General features: G+C 28.0%; 1 protein-coding gene across 8 annotated transcripts in view; it reads left to right on the forward strand.

Annotated features, from left to right (window-relative positions):
• Positions 1 to 20,756, forward strand: part of LOC107450161 (LIM1_Isl and LIM2_Isl domain-containing protein tup) — a 121,613-nt gene that overhangs the window by 79,254 nt on the left and 21,603 nt on the right. For 2 of the 8 annotated variants that reach the window (XM_016065902.3, XM_016065900.3), the window contains 2 exons: positions 10,115 to 10,165; positions 19,987 to 20,187. In XM_016065902.3, coding sequence (XP_015921388.1) covers positions 10,115 to 10,165; positions 19,987 to 20,187 — 252 coding nt within the window. The remainder of the gene's footprint in view (positions 1 to 10,114; positions 10,166 to 19,986; positions 20,188 to 20,756) is intronic. The other 6 variants (XM_071183274.1, XM_016065901.3, XM_071183276.1 and 3 more) reach the window with 3 other exon arrangements.

Consider the following 20,756-nt stretch of genomic DNA (forward strand, 5'->3'; position numbering starts at 1 on the left):
TATATCGTGAGTCTCTATGAAATGTTATGTATTTAAACTTAAGACATAATTTTATTTCAATAAATTGTAATTTTAGTAATATAAGAATGTTACTAACTCTTTTTTTTCCATCTTCGTTGAAAATGTGAGTTGTATTATAATATTTTAAGAATGAAAATTGCAATCATAGTTCGTTTAACGTTAATGCATTTGAACTCAATGCTTTCTCATCTGCAAGCAAAAATTAATTTGTCTGATATTTCACTAAATTTATAAGCTACAAACTTTCTATAAATGATCTAAATGAAAGTTACTGTTCAAAGAACATAAAATATGTAATTTATATCAAAATATATTTCTGCAAAAAGTTTCAACAGGGTTAAGAAAAATTTGCAAGTTCCTTTTGTGTTTGAAATATTGACATATTAACATATGCTTTGAACAAAATGTGAAGCATATTTGAATATTTGTATTATATTTAAAATAATTGTTTCCTTACTTTAAATTATAGAGCGTAATGCAAGAAATTTTCACTAAAGATAGCTTTTAAATTTTGCGTAACTGAGTATAACGTTGGAGCAGTTTGTTAACCACAAAATGTCCTGATGTTTGGTCTTACACATTTTGGATTAAAAAAAGGTTGAATATAAAACTAGAAAATGATTCCAAAAGTACATCATTAATACTAACGTTTGCGAAAAGCAGATTTATGCTTTTACTTATATTCAGGTTATAATTTTATAAGGCACTTTTAAATGTTTTTTTGGGGGGGATTTGGAAATTTTTGTCGTACAACAAAATTTATAAGTTATAACAGAATATGAAAGCTGGTTTTGACATTTTCATAAAAAGAAAACTCGAGATAGAAATTTAAAGCTTCAATATTCCTTAACATTTTTAAAAGGGATACGAAAAAGACCTTAAAGGCAAATTTTACATTTTGGTCGGTTTTAACTATATTTTTGAATGCTCAAAATGACATTTGAGGGTAAAATACATTTAATAATACAACCTAAATAAAAGTTAAAAGATTTAATTTTTCGATAGAAATCGAAAAAATATTTTTATGCAAACATCCATTTTTTCTTCTTTTGCATCCACATCCTGATTCTCATTGTTAATCCAGGTTTAACTGCTTTCATAATTCCCAACACAAAAGAAAATCACCAGAATATCTAACCAGGATTCTTTTCATACATAGAAAGAGGAAGTGGAAAAGGGGAGGAGGAAGATTTTCACTGTTCTAACTGGAGCAGCATCTTTTGCTCTCGGTCCTCCTTAAAATTCCTTTCCTTTTGGTTGTGGAAGAGAGGAGGTACGCGTTGCCATGACTACCCACTTGGAGGATAGAAGATGAAAAGAGGTGGGGACAGCATCTACAGCTTTTCACATAAATCATTCCTTCGAAGTTAGGAGTTGAAATGCTCGCCAATGATTCACAGAGGGGGCTAGATGCAGGATCATTCGTTAAAAGCGTGTTGTTGTGCTCTGTGGGCATTAGATGTTGTTTCGAGTAGTGTGTTCGTACTGATTTTCTTCTTCGCCCGCCCCTAGGCCCCATGCTTCCAGCCATTTGTCCGTTTGTATTGATTGCTTTTCATCCTAAACTTGAAATACTACCATTATCAATGAGACGTGGTTTAAGAAGAAAAAAAGTATTATAAGCGGAACTTAATTTAATTCCATTTAGGATGAACGATTTTATTTAGCTAAAATAGTACCCGCGGTTTTTATTGTTTTTTTTTTTTTTTTTTTTTTTTTTTTTTTTTTTTTTTTTTTTTTTTTTTTTTTTTTTTTTTTNACAATAATTTAGAGTTTCTTTTTTCTTTAATTTTTTTTTTTTTTTTTTTTTAGTCTTTTCTGGTTTGGAATTTAAATGTGATTTTGTTTTCTTGGTCCATATTTTTCAGAAATTAATGGAAATCTTGTAGTTAGAGTTTTGTTTTTAAAAGCATTAATAACAAACGCTTTATTACTTTCATCTGAGTTTTTTTTTTAATAACCAGAGATTTATTATTAGTCTTGTGTTGTTTTGTCTTCGTTTTATGTAATTCTTGTTGTTATTATAAATCATGGATAGATAAGGCGTAGCACGCATGCTACACAGACTGGCCCAGGGAAATTTTCACAGTGGCAGGCAATTTTTTTTTTTTTAGAGGTATGCTTAGTGAGAAACTAAAAAAAATTTTTTTAAATAATATTGTTTTTTGAAACTTATTGAACTTCAGAACTCAATTCAATTATAAGTGATCCAATTAGCATTTAGACATTAGAAAATTTTTACCAAACAAGCAATTTTCTAAATCTCATGATTTTCTGTCAAATATTGATGTAGTTTTAGATCAACATGTGTTTTTGAAAAATTATTTTCTATTGTGAACATAATAAAATCAGAATATCATTCAAGATTTACTGATATGCAGGGGCAACACCTCATTTTTATATCGTGTTTAAGAACTAATCCAAATATAAATAGATAAATATCTTAATTTAAAAGAAACTGCAAATTTAAGAGCTACAGTAATTATTGATTGTTTTGCAATCATTTAAAATTGAATGTCTCGTGTTGTTTATTTTAATTTCACGCATAACCTAACTGAATCAAACCTAAACATTACGTAATTAGCAATAAAGCCTAGTTTCTAGGATTATTTTATCCATGTATTCTCTTTTAAATCTCCATCATTTAGGCTTACATTAAAAATAATGCGCTATTTGGTGAAAATATTATGATCAGCCTGTTTTTCTTCTTTTTCTTTTTTCATGTATATTTTTAAGTGTGTCGGGATAACTAAAAACTTTTTCTTTCAAATCTTTCCGTAATCTTTCTTTCAAATAGTGTCACTCTTCCTAAAAACTTTCTACACTTGCTCTAACATAAAAATAATTTTTTCTACACTTGCTCAAACAAAAAAAAAATTTTTGAAACGGCTAACTATTCACTTTTAATGTTTTCGAAATTTACAGATCATCTCTACTTTCTTAGATTCTAATTACACTTTTTGCGAGCTTATCTTCGTTACAATAAAACTATTATTAGCAAATATTCTTTTCAAATAAAACCCTTTTTATTTTTATATAAAATTCTGTTTAATATAAATATAGTTATAAATATAGTAAATAAATATAGTAATAAATATAGTATATAAATATAGTAATATAAATATAGTCTGTTTAATATAAGTTTCAGTTATACACAAATATAACTGAAAATAAAATATTCTAACACCACCCGTACATTTTGATAAATTTACTTCTCCAAATTTTGAATTTATTCCTGAAGATGTGATAAGAGGTTATGGTTTCTAATTTCGTAAAATTGGAGATTAATTATTGTTCGCACAATTGACTATAAAATTTGTACAATTTATTTGAAAAGACGAGCGTATATTATGATGTGGAATTTTGTTGAAAAATATTTCAAATACTTAAAAAGAATAAAGTAAGGTTTCAGATCTAATTGTTATTCAACAATCTACTTTGATGATTAATGAATTAAAACATTTCAATCCAATATTTTTGATTGAGTGCGTTGTTCATAATAACAAAAACTTATTTTAAAAATTTCACACAACAGATCGCATTGCATTGTGTCGTATTGCATTAAATTTAGGTAAAGAAAAAAGTATGAAATGCTTAATATAAAATAAAGTAAGGTTTCGTTTCTCACTATTATTCGAAAATCTACTCCATTTATTAACATAGTGTAATCCAACACTTGTAATTTGTAATTGAGAGCATTGTTCACATTCAGGGCCTGATTATCACCCAAGCCCAATAGGCAGGGCCTAGGGCCCACACTTTCTGGAGACCTCAAAAATTAGTAAAAAGTCCACAAAATTACTTTTTTTTTTAAATACTCAAAGAAACAGTTTTTCTCAAAAAGGCATTTTTTTTATTTCAAATTTTCATTATATTGTGATAAGCCAAACTCGTGTAAACATTGCACTTATCAAATTCAAAAGTACAGCTGAATTTTAATTGGTACAATTTTTAATCCAACGGCTTAAGTAAATGCAACAAGAATGCATATTCGCAAAGTCTTTTATAAATAATTAGTGTCAACAAGAAATAAAAGCTAATTCTTAACAACTATGTAAAGCTGTAGATGAAGGCTACAATCTTTAAAATAATTCAGCTAATCAGTGACTTTTAGCAAAAATCACTGATTTCACTTGTTGTGGTAACCAAACTATTTTTATTTACACTCAACATTTTATATTTTGCTTTATTATTTAGATGCGCAAACTTTATCTTAGAAAAATAATCTTCAATTGTCTGCTTTCAAAATTTTTTAGAATGTTTCTCTTGAATCATGCAGTTCAATAGAATCTTTTTATTGTTAGGACTACTCTTCAGAAATTTAATTTCAAAATATTTCGTTAGGGGCTCGGAAATGTTGAGGGCCTTGGGCCTGACTTTGTCTTGATCGGTCCCTATTCCCGTTAACAAAACATCCTTTGTAAAATTTCACACAACATACAGATGCGTCGTACTGCATGAAATTTTGGTAAAAAAAAAATGCATTTGATGCTTAATATAAAATAAAGTAAGGTCTTGCTTTGTACTATTATTCAAAAATCTATTTCATTGAATAATGTATTAAGATAGTTTAATTCGACATTTGTGTTCATGTTAACAAAATATTGTTCATATTAACAAAATTAACATTAACAAAAATTCATATGAAAAATTTCACACAACAGTCAGATGCGTCGTATTGCTTGAAATTTAGTAAAAAATGTTTTTAATACTTAAAATAAAATAAATTTCATGTAAAATGTTAAATTACGCAATTATTTACTTATTTAAAATTACAGCCTTAAATCATTTATTCATAGGCTATCACATAAATTATATTCTCTAGAAATATAAAAATTTCTACAAATACAAAAAGACATAAATAACAACATTTCTTAAAGTTACAGTTACTGCCTTAAAAATATGACAGCAATTTTTATATATATTTCGCGAGAAAAAGATAATGTTGTTCCCATATGAATACAAAGTAAACACTCAGGAGCTTAAATTAGATCAAATTAGTTCAGTAGTGGTCTATTGTTTCAGGGGTGACCTAGTTTTATAGGTTAATTTCATAAGTATGGATTTATTAGTTTTTCTGTTTTGCACTTTAATTTAAAATTTTATCTTCAAACAAATAAACTTTCAGCCGTAAGTCAGAATTAATTACACCATAAAGGCATTAATTAATGTATTCTTATTATTATTTATTTTACTTTTTCATTATATTCCTTCTTCATTTCTTAATTATTTATTTTGTTTGTTCATTACCATGGTTTTTATATTTTTACAGAACATTGTTCAGTTTTTCAAGACCGCAAGTAATAATTTACGTAAATAATACAGCTATCAATTTTAAAATTTCAATAGTCGGAATTAAAATTCGGAGTCGGTACAAAATTTTGAAAACACTTATTAAATTTTGGACAAAATGATTGAAGTAAAGAATCAACTAGATTTGATAAACACTATTATGTTTTTCAGCATTAAAAAGTTTTATCAATGCATATTATTTTATGATATCGTTCAAATTAAATGTCCTACTCAACAAAATGTATTTCGTCATCCATTTCTGATAAATTTTACACTTGTCATTCGAAGACAATAAAGAAACTTTTCATGGTGAAACTGTGCCAAACAATATAATCCCTTTTGTCTAATCTTGGCTTTGTCCTGGTGTAGGAAGGGGTTGGATCCTGCTGCCGGATAATAGGTATATAAAACCAAATGGAAGGCGTGGGGAGTTGGAATAGCGTGACTTCATAACATTCTTGTTAGATATCACGCAATGGAACGATTTGTCGGCCTTTCTGATGATACAACCGCCATCTTTCTCACTGACTTCTCAAAAGGCCTCTATGCGACGCTTTAATGGCTCAGAGATGTAATTACTAAGATTTATAGTTATTTGTAGAACTACCGGACCCCGAAGAGCAGGATTAGGTCCACAAATAGAGTCTTTGTGGTAATGGGGCTGCTATGGGCTGAAACTTAGCGATTAAGTAGCTAGGAGAATGCTCATTTTATTTGGAAAAATGAGGTGTGTTTGTAGGGTGATGCTCTTCTCTTTCTTGAAAAACTGAAAGGATGGTTATTGTTTCGCATAGATTATTCCTCACCTTGACTGTTGGCGATGTAAGGTTGAAGGCTTTGTAACTTATTACAGCATACTTGGTGTTAAAGGCGCCCTGCTCGCAAAGAGTTTTGTATGCCGTTAGATACGAAATTCAACTATGTCGAATTCAACTAATGATGTCGTAAGCTCGGATTTTAATAGTTCTAATATCATGTTTTTTTCTAGAATTATATTTAGTGATATATAAATGTTATTCGAATTTAATTGCCAAAAATATCCCGAGGTCCTTATCCAATATTCGAATCTGTTGTATTGTTTCCCGATTTTAGCTTGAAACTATTCTCTCTTTTGTGAGAACTGATAGTGAAAAGAAACAGTGCCATCTGACACTTGGCTCATAGCTGGTTGACCAATAAGTTTTAAAAACATTGCTAATCCGACTAATGGTGAACATGAAAAGAACAGCTGACTCCGCGAGGAACTGGCGAATGTAGGTAATGTAGACGATAGCCTTCAACCCTTTATGTTTACTTCCACTATCAGTTCTTGCCCAACAGAGTATAGCAGTATACTGGCAGTTAGCGGGCTCTGTGCAAATCTGTAGGATCAAAGAAACTTCTTCCGTTATTGAATTTGGGCTTATCTGCCATTGTTGAAAAAAGAAAATATCATTTTAAAGAATTAAACTTTTGAAAACTCCCTCGTCAACCAGAAATAATAAGTAGATAGAGAATTGTTAAAGTTCGTTCAATGAAATAAAGTTTTCGAAAAACTCTCTCGCCAAAGCGTTAAAACTTGCTCTAAATATTTACCGCACACACCTAATTGAAACATTTTAAATTTGTAAATATGGTCAACAACAATTCTCTGGAAACTGTCGAGGGAATTCTTTAGTAGACAAACAGTACGAAAGGTTCAAAATTTCTTACTTATGTTGCACAAATGTAAGTTACTTTTTTAAAATATCCTCCATAAGATTTAATTCGTTAAGATGCTTGGCTTAGTTTTATCATTCTTTTACAAAATTTAAAAAAAATAACGGGAAATATAAGGGCTTCGTATTCTCACTTGAATTAATAGTTCATCTGTTAAAATCGGCCAAGATAACATAAAACAGTAAGAAAAAAAAATAAACATTATATTTAAAAATACGTAACTTGGGAAAATTTTATCCCTTTTATTGGATATAATAAGCTCAAAAGTAATTAATTATAATTTTAATGTATGCATTTTCATATTTATGTCAAATTATAATATTTTTATTATTAATAATGTAATATATAATATAATACTATTTATTAATTAATAGTTTATTGTACCCTATTAGCAGCTAATTACTTACAATTTAGATAATTTGGTAATGATGATGGATTTCTCGGCAAGTACAAAGCAACTACAGTAAAAGATTTCTTCAACTTTATTTAAGATTTTAAAATTTTTTATGTAAATGTGAAAAAATATTTTTTAAAACCCACTCTAAAGAATAGTACTTTTTGGTTTGGATTATCAGAATATTTTATTTACATATGTTTCAAAAATTAAAAAATTGAGTACTTGTGCATTTTACTTTGCCTCATTTTTCATTTATTTGCCTTAAATATTTTTTTTTTTCAAATTTTTTTATTATATTTCAGAAAAAATGTTGAATTTTAGATATTGTTATTGCCTCATTTTTTATTTATTTGCCTTAAATATTTTTTTTTCAAAATTATTTATTATGTTTCAGAGAAAATGTTAAATTTTAGATATTGTTATAAATTCATATTTAAATATGAATTCATATAAATGAACTAAATATATGACTGGGGTCATAAATAGAAGGTTTTAAATTATAAAAATATTAATTATCGTACCGTTCAAAAATATCTTTTTTCAGGTATAATATGTTAAATTAAAAAAAAATAAGTAGTGTTTTATTTTGTTTATTTTAGAGAAAATGAGTTTTCTTACATAGCTATTTTTTTAAACTATTGTTTTAAAACTGAAGCCATACACATAATGTTTCTGCACAACAACACTGCAACAAAGGGTATCTAAAAATTAAGCAAAAATGTGTCAAAATAGTTTCGAAACATTCGAATACTCGAATTTGAAAACCTCGTGTATTCAAAGTTGTAACAGCTTATACATTTTTGAACAAAATGCATGTGGAAGCCATCTAACATATGTTGGATGGCTGCCAGCCGAAGATTCGAACCAAGGACTTCCGAGTGTCTGGTGGGATGCTTTAAGAACCATAGTTGTACTACTGCTTTAATTACCAGGGAGAGTTAAGAAACTCTATATAGTAATTGCCGTGATGAATCATGACACACATTAAAAAATTTTAAAATATAGCGAAATAAACAAAAATGAAATTAAAAAAAATCTCTTGACGAAGCTATTTTGACCATATTTTCCAAATTACAACCCTATGTGCCATTGAAATCAGAAATTAGTATGTGTCATTGACCATGGTTACAGCATTCTATTACGGACCCGGAAGTCGTTAGTTCGAACCCTGTCGGCAACCAACGAACATCTCGCTCACACTTTCAACTCTTTTTCTCTCACACTCATTTTGTTAAAAAACGAGCTTATTCTGATTGAATTTTAAATACATAGGGTTTTCAAATTCGAAAGTATTTTTTTAGAGCTATTTTGACATATTTTTGCTCAATTTAAAAAAATTCTTTTTTACAGTGTAATGTTATAAAAATGTGTTTATAGCTACAAAACATGAATATACTTTTATTTTATTTATTCATTACACTTTACTTTGTGTCCTAAATGCTTTGATAGTTTAATTTCTTGCTCAGAAATAAAAATATCTGATATAGCTGTGAGTTGTTTTTGTTCTTTGCATCATTATATGACATGATTATTCAATAAATTGCTTAAATTTTATTGAATTTATATCAATTTTCCAATTAAATTATCTAAAAAATTAAGGCATGGAAAAACGAAATATGAAAATTAAAAATAAAAATAAGAAGTTAAATTAATAAATAGGAAATTATATAAATAAATAAACGACTGTTACTTTTCTGGTTTTATTTTAAGCAACGCAGTTATCATTTAATTTTAACGTAAAATTTGAAAATCGAAACATATTTTACATGTGATAATTTCACAAAAGTTTGAAATGTTTGATCAAATAATAATATCCTATTTATGTTAAAATATTCTTTTTTAATAAGCTTTTTAGCACTTAGTATAATTTTTGATAAGATTTTGGTCATTAATTCCTAATTTCTGCTTATAAAAAACTCGATGATAACCTAAATATTAATATGAGGTTTGCCCATTTCTCTTGCTTATATTTTTATACAGTTTCATTAATTTTGTCATTTTTGTTTTATTAATTTAGCACAATTTAATCTTGAGCAAGCATTTATTACAATAGACTCTCTTTAATCTGGTCTTGACAATATTTCAGATATGAAAAAAATAATGAAAAGCATTTCAATCAATAAATAAATTTTGTATTGAGACCAATAAACGGAGATTTGAATGAATAACTTAAATAATTATGAAAATAACAGATAAAAAGATTGAACATGGTAACATTAAAAATAAATAAATAAATGAAAAATAAAGTTGAATAAAATGCATCGACTTGTGAAAATCATGACTTCAAGTTATAATTTTCTTAAGTTGATGAAAATCATGACTCACCTGACGAACTATGACCATAATTCAAGGACAATCAAAGGACCACAATTTCAATTTGAGTCCTTTTCTTTTTTCCAGAAATGTGCTGCATATAACTCCATTGTGTTTCACAAACCACTTTTTATTATTGGATTTTATTTCATTTCAAAACTTAGCAATTTAATCGGTTATAATTTTTCGCCTTTTAATTTCCCAGTTAAAACAGTAAACTGGTTAAAATAAACCCGGTTAAAAGAGAGTCTAATGTATTTGAATTTAATGGCCTAATATGTCAGTAATTTTTTTCGGCAATTTTGTATGATTTTTTACAGAATAACTTAATTTTGAAAAAAAGAAATTATACACAGACATAGTTTTGATCCTTTAAATTTTTGTCATTCACAGTTCATGATCATCTCCATGTCAGAGTCTGACTCCTCGTCCCAGCATTCCCCGGTAGGGCTTTTCTTTTTTATTTTCTTTAAGTTATTGAACATTTCATTTCAGTTTTATTATTTCTTTGTAAACAATATTTAGCAAATGAGAAAAAGACTTATATTAAAACAAATTATTTTTAAGTTTTATTTCCTCATGCTAAATTGTATTTTTTCGCTTATCATGTAAACGAAAACTAAATTTATCATATGATTTATTTTATAACCATCGTTGAACAGCCGACCCAATTTTTGGGTTTACTGCTACTCCGTAGCCTTGTAATTTTGAAACCAATCCAGAAGACAAAGAAACTTCTGGGTCAAGTATTGGGAGATATTTGCTTTCGTGGAGGACTTTTCGATGACACTAAGCTGCATTTGCGTTACATGGAGAGGAAAACCACGAGAACCTCCCACGGTTAGCCTGATGGCAAGGGGACTCTAACCTAAGATCCGTCAACCACTGAGGATATTTTTACGTCAGCCCTGTAGTTGGTGCAGCCATAGCTGGAATTCGAACCAGGTTCACGACATTGGAAGGCGAACGCTCTATCCCCTGAGTCATCACGGCTCTACTTATTATATAGTCAAAATGTCAGAAATTAACCAAATTTGATCTCAAATATGCATAGACATTTGAAAAAATAACGAAATGTTAAACTGGGTTTTAAAATTTAAAATATGAAAAAATTCTTGATGACAGATTGTTCATTTTCTTTGTTTAATGATGTGTGAATTTGCTCGCAAGCTTTAGGTTCATTCCATGTTATAAGCACAAAATGTGAAAAAGCTGTTACTACACTGAGAAAAAAGTATGGCTAAAAATACCAAAATATTGTAAAATTTACCGTGTTTCTGGTTCTATGAGAACACCAAAAAGCTCGATACTTTTTACTAAAGCGCTTCTGGGATTTTGGTAAAATNCCCACGGTTAGCCTGATGGCAAGGGGACTCTAACCTAAGATCTGTCAACCACTGAGGATATTTTTACGTCAGCCCTGTAGTTGGTGCAAGCCGAATGCGGAATTCATATCGATCGACCAGCCATAGCTGGAATTCGAACCAGGTTCACGACATTGGAAGGCGAACGCTCTATCTTCTGAGCCATCACGTCTCTACTTATTATATAGTCAAAATGTCAGAAATTAACCAAATATGATCTCGAATATGCATAGACATTTGAAAAAATAACGAAATGTTAAGCTGGGTTTTAAAATTTGAAATATTAAAAAATTCTTGATGACAGATTGTTCATTTTCTTTGTTTAATGATGTGTGAATTTGCTCGCAAGCTTTAGGTTCATTCCATGTTATAAGCACAAAATGTGAAAAAGCTGTTACTACACTGAGAAAAAAGTATGGCTAAAAATACCAAAATATTGTAAAATTTACCGTGTTTCTGGTTCTATGAGAACACCAAAAAGCTCGATACTTTTTACTAAAGCGCTTCTGGGATTTTGGTAAAATTAACATTAAAACATGATTTTATAATGAACGATAAATTTCGTAAATGGGCATAATTTGGTAATTTTGTNGAAAATTACTTTTATGGGGGTCGATGGAGAATTCGAAAAATTATGTAGGGGTCGATGATTAAAAAAGTTTGGCAACCCCTGCCTTAGAACATGTCATAAAAACCATTCATTTGGTTAAATTCAGTTTTGTATTTTTTAAAGAAGGTGTAGTAACAAAAGTTAGAATTTTGAAATCTAGAATTTCCAGTAAACTGTTATAATATGAACGGAAAAATTACAAAATGATTGGCTCAGATACCGTATAATTTTGTTTTTATTAATTGGAATTACATTTTTCTTTTACCAAAAATGTTATTATCGTACAGTACAGATATTTTACCAGAATTTTCTTCTCCGTGTAGCAATAGTTTTTTTTTTTTTTTTTTTTTTTTTTTTTTTTTTTTTTTTTTTTTTTTTTTTTTTTTTNTTTTTTTTTTTTTTTACTGAGCATTCATTGTCAAAACATTTTTTTTACAAATGTTGAAGGTAGTTTTATAAAATATTTGTTTCTATAATGAATTAAAGTATATACAGCTTGTGGCATTTAAAAATAAATATTAAAATATATTTCATTTTACTAAACTGTGCATACACGCCATGATGTACATTTTGACAAAATGAACTTGTTTTCCAATCTGTTAAACTTTAATAACAATTTTTAACTATGAGGATGTTTTTAAATAAGGTAAAATGGTGGATAATTTTATTTTTAGGACAATAGAAATTTTATTATCACGAAACCAGATTTTTTTGAATGATGAAAAATATATTTAAAACTTCCATCGACTTTAATGTACAATGCATAATTTCTCAAAAAAAAAAAAAAAAAAAAAAAAAAAAAAAAAAAAAAAAAAAAAAAAAAAAAAAAAAAAAAAAAAGGAATTTTAAATATTGTAAAAAAAGTAAGAGAGAGCAAAAAAGATTAAGAAAAAGGAAAAAGTAAGCAAAAAAAAGGGTTAAAATGAAAGAAAAATTAAAAGACGAAAGGAAAGGAATAAACATCATATTTAGAAGTATGAAAAAGTGTTTTCTGACAAAATTGCCATGAAAATTGCCTCCAAGTATTCTCTTAGCCACCTTCTACCTTTCCCAAAACCGAATTATTTCTAATTTTTCCTTTAATCATCTGAATATTAAAACTTTATATTTATTTGCTTTTTTCGTTAGGTAAGATAAATATTATTTGCACCATTTTTGTTGCAAACAATTTGTCAACATGTTCTTTACCGATAAATAGAAATAAAATGTTGTTCCTTACACTAAAAAAAAATGTATTGTCAAAACTACCTAAATATGGTAAAATTTACTGCTTTCTGAATAAACTTAACAATTAGACTGAAAAACTAACAATAAACTTAACAATAAAAGATGTTTTATAATATGTCATAAAGTTTGATAAATTTTCCTTGATAATTTTTTACTTTTATACNAAAGAAAAATTAAAAGACGAAAGGAAAGGAAGAAACATCATATTTAGAAGTATGAAAAAGCGTTTTCTGACAAAATTGCCATGAAAATTGCCTCCAAGTGTTCTCTTAGCCACCTTCTACCTTTCCCAAAACCGAATTATTTCTAATTTTTCCTTTCATCATCTGAATATCAAAACTTTATATTTATTTGCTTTTTTCGTTAGGTAAGATAAATATTATTTGCACCATTTTTGTTGCAAACAATTTGTCAACATGTTCTTTACCGATAAATAGAAATAAAATGTTGTTCCTTACACTAAAAAAAAATGTATTGTCAAAACTACCTAAATATGGTAAAATTTACTGCTTTCTGAATAAACTTAACAATTAGACTGAAAAACTAACAATAAACTTAACAATAAAAGATGTTTTATAATATGTCATAAAGTTTGATAAATTTTCCTTGATAATTTTTTACTTTTATACGTTAAAGCATAGCATAAAAACTACTTATTCGGTCAAATTTACTTTTCGGTTTTGTATTTTTTACTATAAGTATGGTAATAAAAACTAGAGTTATGAAAGGGTTTAAATACTGTATATTTTAGTTTAATTGATCAGAATTTGTTGTTTTACCAGAACTGTCATTATCATACAATATGGTAATTTTACTAGATTTTTTTTTCTCCGTGAATACAATAACTTATTCTTAGGTAAACAACACTTTAATAATCGGAAGAATTGGAGAAATGAAAAAGTAGAAAAAAAAATTAGTTTGATAAGAACGCAAATTTTTTTCTTCAAACAAATACCCAAATAACAAATTATATCAACCAAATACATAAAGAAAAAATTAAAACATTTTTTTATATTCTTGGCTACCGCAAATTTACTTAAAATATCACAAATTTTGCAGAATTAAAAATAAATAAACAAAAACTAAAAAAATCTAGTACATTCGTATTCTTAAAAGGCAATACTGTCATTTTTCTACTATAGTTCAAATTTGAAGTCTCTCTTTAAGATAAAGTAAAGTGTCCCATGTGATTACTCGGTAAAAATGAATGCTACGTATAAACCCTAGTGTAGCTTTCTATTTAATATTCCCCTCTAAAGTCGGGAAAATTGTTACCAGGGTGGCGTTAAGCTACCCCATTTATTGATCGTTAATAGGTCTATAAGCTTATTTAACAGTGACTTTGGGGGCGTTAGTTTTCAATATTAGATCATCGCCAATCTTGGCAAAAGAAATAGGGGCATAACGTTTTTACCAAACTGTTGCAAGTTCTTTAACTATGATCATTTAGTACGCTTATCTTAAAGTTGTTAACGTGTAGTTGAAAGATTTTTTTTTCAAAAGGAACATTAATTTGTTTTAAATCTTATTATTTTAAAATAGTAATTTTTCTTCAACTAGGATCATTTAGTACACTAAACTTAAAGTTAACATATGGTTAGATGATTTTTCAATGTCATTTCCATACAGTATGATAATTTTATTCCGGTAATTTTCCCCGTACAATGCTTTTTTTTAAAAAAAAATTAAAACTCTTTTTATATTATTTAATTTTATTGTATATTTTTACTGTATAATACACAACCAAACAGAAGATATTTTCAATGATTTGAAAATCAATCATAATCATTTTACGACACCTTAGGCAACGTAAATGATGTCAAAATGTTATCTAAAATGTATATAAAAAGTAAATTGATTTACATTTAGCTTACTTATTTGCTCTTATCATAATCCTCTTGGGCAATTTTGATAATTAATGCTTTCTTGCACCTAGTAAAAAAAACTGCGAAGCATGAATTCAATCAACGATATGTAATACTTGTTTAATTGGAGAAAATGGATTTTCAGAGCTCTAAGCTAATGCGGGGAATAATCTTTTTATTTATTTTTTCTTGTGTGATAATTTTCCTCTTTCTTAAACACAGAAGGGTAGGCCATACCTGTAACCATAAACTTTCACTTTTACCTTAGAGATTTGAAAGCCTTTACTCCCTTTAACAAGCAACAACTTCAGAAATTACGTAAGTGCATTTACTTTGCTTAGCTTGTTAATTAATTTTTCCCTAAACAAGATTCAGAACCAGATTTTATAAGAATTTTTTTTTTATCATGATAACAAATTAAAAATGTCTGGTTTGCAAATAGGGAAAGAAGTTTCAAAAGTTTTGAGTTAAGGGAATAAAGAATTGTGTTATGAGGCATAAGATAATGATTTTTAAGATAGTCTTCATTAAACGCTGAAAAATTTTTGGATTTATTTTTAATGTGATTTTCACATTTTGAAGTTATATTAGAGATTGGTAAGGGTTGTAAATAGTTTCGCTGGAAAACTTTTTTCAAGATTAATTGCCTGTCAGAATATTTAATAGCATTAAAGGGTTACCGTTAACCACATTATTTTTTTTTACAATGGTTTGAAATAAAAATGTCAAGAGGAGTGATTTTGAATTAGTCAGATTTTTTATTTTTTTGAAATTGTTTTTTAATTATACATAATATTTATGTATTCTGTAATCGCTGGTCATTACTATACTGAATATTTATCAATAAGCTGATTATACTGGATTATTCTGGTTATGCGCCATGTTTACATTGATTAATTGCAAAGCACCTCTGGCTACTTGAAAGGTTTCCGATGCTCACTAGATATTATTATTTCTATTATTATTATTATTATTATTATATGAGCCGCTCAGAAGCCAATGCGGTTAAGTCCATTTTTTGATATTTTCTGATTTTTGGAAATTTTGATGAAATAAATAATAATCTTCTTAGTTTTTAAAGGATTTACTCGTTGGTTACTTTTTTCTAGGTTAGGCAGCCCTTTTTTTATCAGCTTCTGAATATATTGTATAATAATTTCAGAAGCAATTGTGAATAAGTCCACCTTTTATCAGTATTTTTTTACATAAACTTTGAAATAAAAATTAAATTATTCTTCTTCTTTCGATATTTGTTGGTAACACTGAAAAACAAGAAATTCACAGTAATCAGGGTTGCCAGACGTAGTATTTTTAATACTACGGTAGTATTTTTTCACCAAAAAATGGTTTTTTCGTAGTATTTTTTTAAAATGTGGTATTTTTAGTTTTTTTTTATTTATTTATTTTATTTTCATTTCCCAAAACAAAGAAAAGTGCCACTCTAGTTTTAAAGTAAAAAACAATTTTTGAAATAATCCAACAGTTTATTTTCTATTAGTCACTGTATCTAGTGATGATTGTGAAAAATAAAAGTTCGTTTATACTAGTAGACTATATATATTTCTTATCTTTTTCAGCTGCCAAAAGGTATAAGTCCTAAAATTTTTGTGAAATTGTCTTTTCTTGGCAGAAAACAGTTTTTCTACTGAAGTTAAAATTATTCCCTTAACATATATATACTAAAAGGAATTCTGTTTGCTGATACTTGTGCCTCTACTTCTCACGTCCAAATATTACTATCTATTAGTATTAAAAACATTTAGATCTCTTGGAGAACAGAAGTGATTTTTCGAAGTAATCATTCTTTAAAATAACATTTATATTCTTATAACATTATAATGCACAAACAAATTTGACGAGTTCGCAACCATAATTTAATATTTTCGCTAATGATAACAGTACTGGCAAATAACTTTAAATTTTGATTCAAAAATATGTAAAGAAAAACAATTCGCGATCGCAACGAACTATAGGGGGCGTTGTTGTATGAGACTAATACCTGCGNAAATCCATTGCTGTCCAACTAAATTCCAAGTTATGTATGGCGTTTCATTGCATCTCTTCGGTATAAAGTAAGTTACCATAAGTTTTGGTGTTCTTAAAATTTTCTTAAAATTTTGTACCCTGCACATAATAATTGAAATTTTTGATCTATTTCCATCAGTAGTTCTTGTAATGCAATTTTTTTTAATAAGTGCAAAAAAATTCTTATATATTTACTGGAAATGGGTTATAAAAAAATTATTTCAAGCTATGAATAAACTTATAAAAGCATATTCAAGATATTGACACAAAATCATAATTCAACAAAATTATCTTAAAATAGATTATAGTTTTATAAAATAATTGTAACTTATGATTTCTCGCATTCCAGTTAAGAAAGTTTTGCTCATATGAGAAAAATTATGTTTGTTGATGGTGAATTATAAAACAAACTCTCGGATCATAATACGTATTTTATCATCATCATCATCCCATCGCCACAGCCTCAGTCTTTCTTTTCCTGTATGATTTTGAGTCATTCTTTTTGCTGGCCACAACTCTTTTGCAGTTGATAATTGTTAAGTAATTTCAGTTCCTCTTCTATTTCTTCCTCCCATCTAGTGCTAGGTCTGCCTCCGGATCTAGACACTCCTGATTTCCTGCCTATTAATATTTTAATGCTTTTCGGTGTCCATTTTTTGAATAGCTCCAAATAGTTACATCATTTTATTTTTATAGTTGCTACCATATCTGGTTCCTTAAATTTATCATTAATGTCTTTATTAGTTCTGACCCTTAAAAGTCCATCCTCAAAAATTGAGCCAGAAATCCTCAGTAAAATTTTCCTTTCCCATATTTTTAAAACATATGATTCGTTTTTATTTAAAGTCCATTTCTCTGATCCATAAAGAACAATTGGTCGAATAAGTATAATTTTAAGTACATAAGCGTTTAAGTTAAATGTTTGCATACACGGAGAAAAATTGTTTGAAAGTATAACCGTACTGTATAGTAATGACATTTCTGGTAAAAAAAAAAAATACAATAATTCCCGTAATAAAAAATAAAATATTCGACATTTATACAATTCACCTGACAAATTTTCCATTTGCATGGTAAGGGTTTAACCGGAAATTCTGTTTTTCAAAATTATAGATTTTATTACCACACATTTAGCAAAAAATACATAACTTAAAAGTGAATTTAATCGATTAAATGGTTTCTATGGCATGCTCTAAGGTATCGTGTGATAAAATTACAAAATTTTACCACATTCACCAAAATTTACTATATATTATAAAATTATATTTTTTTCTTTAATTTTACCAAATTCTTTATCAAATGGCTTTAATTAAAATTACCGAGCTGTTTGGTGTTCTCATTGAGCCTGAAATGATGTAAATTTTACCATATTCTGGTTGCTTTGACAAAATTCTTTTTCTCAGAGTAATAAATTTTTATAAAGATCATAAAAATTTTTATAAAGCGTTATTACACATGTTTATAGCAGCCAATGTGTAAATGTGAAGATATAAAAATTACTTACTATTAATAAGCGATGAAACCATAAATAAAAGATGAAAAAAACACGTAATTAGTAAAACTTTTAAAATATGATTTCTTTTTTCAAATTTTTTTTTCTTTGATTAATTGAGGCAGTTTTTCTCACGTTATTTAGCTATTAACTATCAATTTGATTTCCTATTTGTGATTTTTTTTTTCAAATTTTACTTTAATTTCTACTGCTTTAATCTAGTATTTTTTTTTCTAAAACTTATTCTTACTAAATACAGAAAACAGTTACAATTGTTTTTCTTACAAATAATATATAAAAGACGTTTTATACTAATGGATTTTCAAAAAATTTTTTTCTGTTTTATTTTTTTTAAAAACTTTTCTTTGAAGTCAAAGGCAATATACTCTTACCTTTATATGATCCGTTAGCTATATAAGGACTTTGTATTGCATTATACAATGAACATATCAAGCAGAAGCTATTTCATCACTTAAGGTAGAAAAATGACACCTATATTTTCATTATGTTTCATTTATGCTATCGGTTGAGTCAAAGACATGATTGATCTCAAGACTAAAATCAGATACAAAGCAAAACTTTTTTCTTTCTTCTTTTCTTCAATAAGAATCGATGGCATGAGAATATTCATGTCACAGACATTAAGAAAGAAAACTAACTTTTAATGACAATAGCGTGAAAGATTGATTTATTCTGTAAGATTACTTAATGGAAAATACATTACGTTTCTTTTCAAGCCTTAGTGCTTTATGGATAAAAAAAAAGTTGCAAACTACTTAATTTACTTTCATTTGAAATATTGAAAATTCACTTTTCAGTACAAGAAAAATGAATTATATTTTGTTTTCAAATCAAGCTCCATACTGATTCTTACATTAAATCAGATTCAAAAAGCTCTTTTGAATGGATTAAAACAGAAATTTATAAATCATAAGCTTTTAATATTTTTAAACCTGTGAGTTTCTTTAATTAGAAATTATTTATGTTTCATGCATATTCATCGGCGCATACAGAGGTTTTATAATACAAGGTTCTTTCTGGTTCATATATATATATATATATATATATATATATGTGTGTGTGGGGGGGGGCGGGGTGATTCTCACGAAATAGGAGAGTTCACTGTCCCTTGCTCCAAGATCTAATACTATAATACTAAAAGAACTTTTTCTTAAAAAAATTAATAAATTGCAGTGCTGTTAGCATTTTAAAATGACTTTGCACTAGCANGTGACTTTCAAGTCACGTCTTGGCCCCCAAATTCACCTGACCTTAATCCGATAGAGCGTTTGTGGTCCTACTTGGAAAACCAAATTCGTGCTGCCACGCTACCCCCTCGCAATGTGAGGGAATTGCAGGACCAGTTGGTGAGCGCTTGGTTCCAGATACCTCAGACTACCTATCAGCACCTTGTGGAATCAATGCCACAGCGGGTGCTGGCAGTTTTGAGGGCTAAAGGTGATCCTTCATGTTATTAGCAGGGTGGTCATAATGTAATGGCTCTTCGGTGTACATATAACAAAAAATCTAAAATTCTGTGTATTATATATGAAACCAAAATTACATCAAGTTGTTTTGAAATTTTAGGTAATTAATTTCAACCTTTATGTCATCGTCTATTTTGCAGACAAAAAAAATACTGCTGGAATTCGTTAATTAAATATAATATTTATAATTTTTAGGATGGGCGACAGTTAACTCTGGGGTCTATGCGAGGAGTTCCGATGGTTGCCACTAGTCCAGTCAGGCACGAAAGTCCTATACAGATGAATCCAATCGAAGTCCAGACATACCAACCGCCTTGGAAGGCTCTAACGGAATACGCCGCAATGCAGCCAGACATCGACCCGACAGCACCACATTTCCAGCAGATAGTAAGTCAGGTGAGATTTCATACAAAAAAGAAAAAAAGTTTCAATTAGTATGTAAAATATATAATACCATCCATAAATTGCAAAAAAAAAAAAAAAAAAAAATAATGAATAATTGGTGAAATTTTAGCTGAAATAATATATATATATCTCTTTTTCTTTGGTATTTTAATTTAATAAAATATTTATTTTAATATTTTCTTTAATTTTTCGAATGCTCATTTCAAAATTTTATTACACTGTAAAAAATCCCGGCCCTTTATGTGGCGGTGTTTTTTACCACAAAATTCTATGGAGCAAAAAAAATCTGATACATCGTCAATTTTACAGCAATATTTACTGTAAAATAACTGAATCACTGTAATAAAATAAATGTTACAGTAAAAATTACGGTATAAAAGCTTAAGTAAAAATACATTTCATTGAAAAATGCATGTTACTCTGAATGACTGTACTTTTTTTGGTAATTTTTTACAATGTACTTACATTTTATAATTTCAAATCTCTCTCGATTTTTATGCATGGTGTACATTTCATGTGATTTTTTTTTGTTCCCTCTCACTTAAGTTCTGAAAAAATAC

The sequence above is a fragment of the Parasteatoda tepidariorum genome, chromosome 7 (assembly GCF_043381705.1).
Source record: "Parasteatoda tepidariorum isolate YZ-2023 chromosome 7, CAS_Ptep_4.0, whole genome shotgun sequence".
Classification (NCBI taxonomy): Eukaryota; Metazoa; Arthropoda; class Arachnida; order Araneae; family Theridiidae; genus Parasteatoda; species Parasteatoda tepidariorum.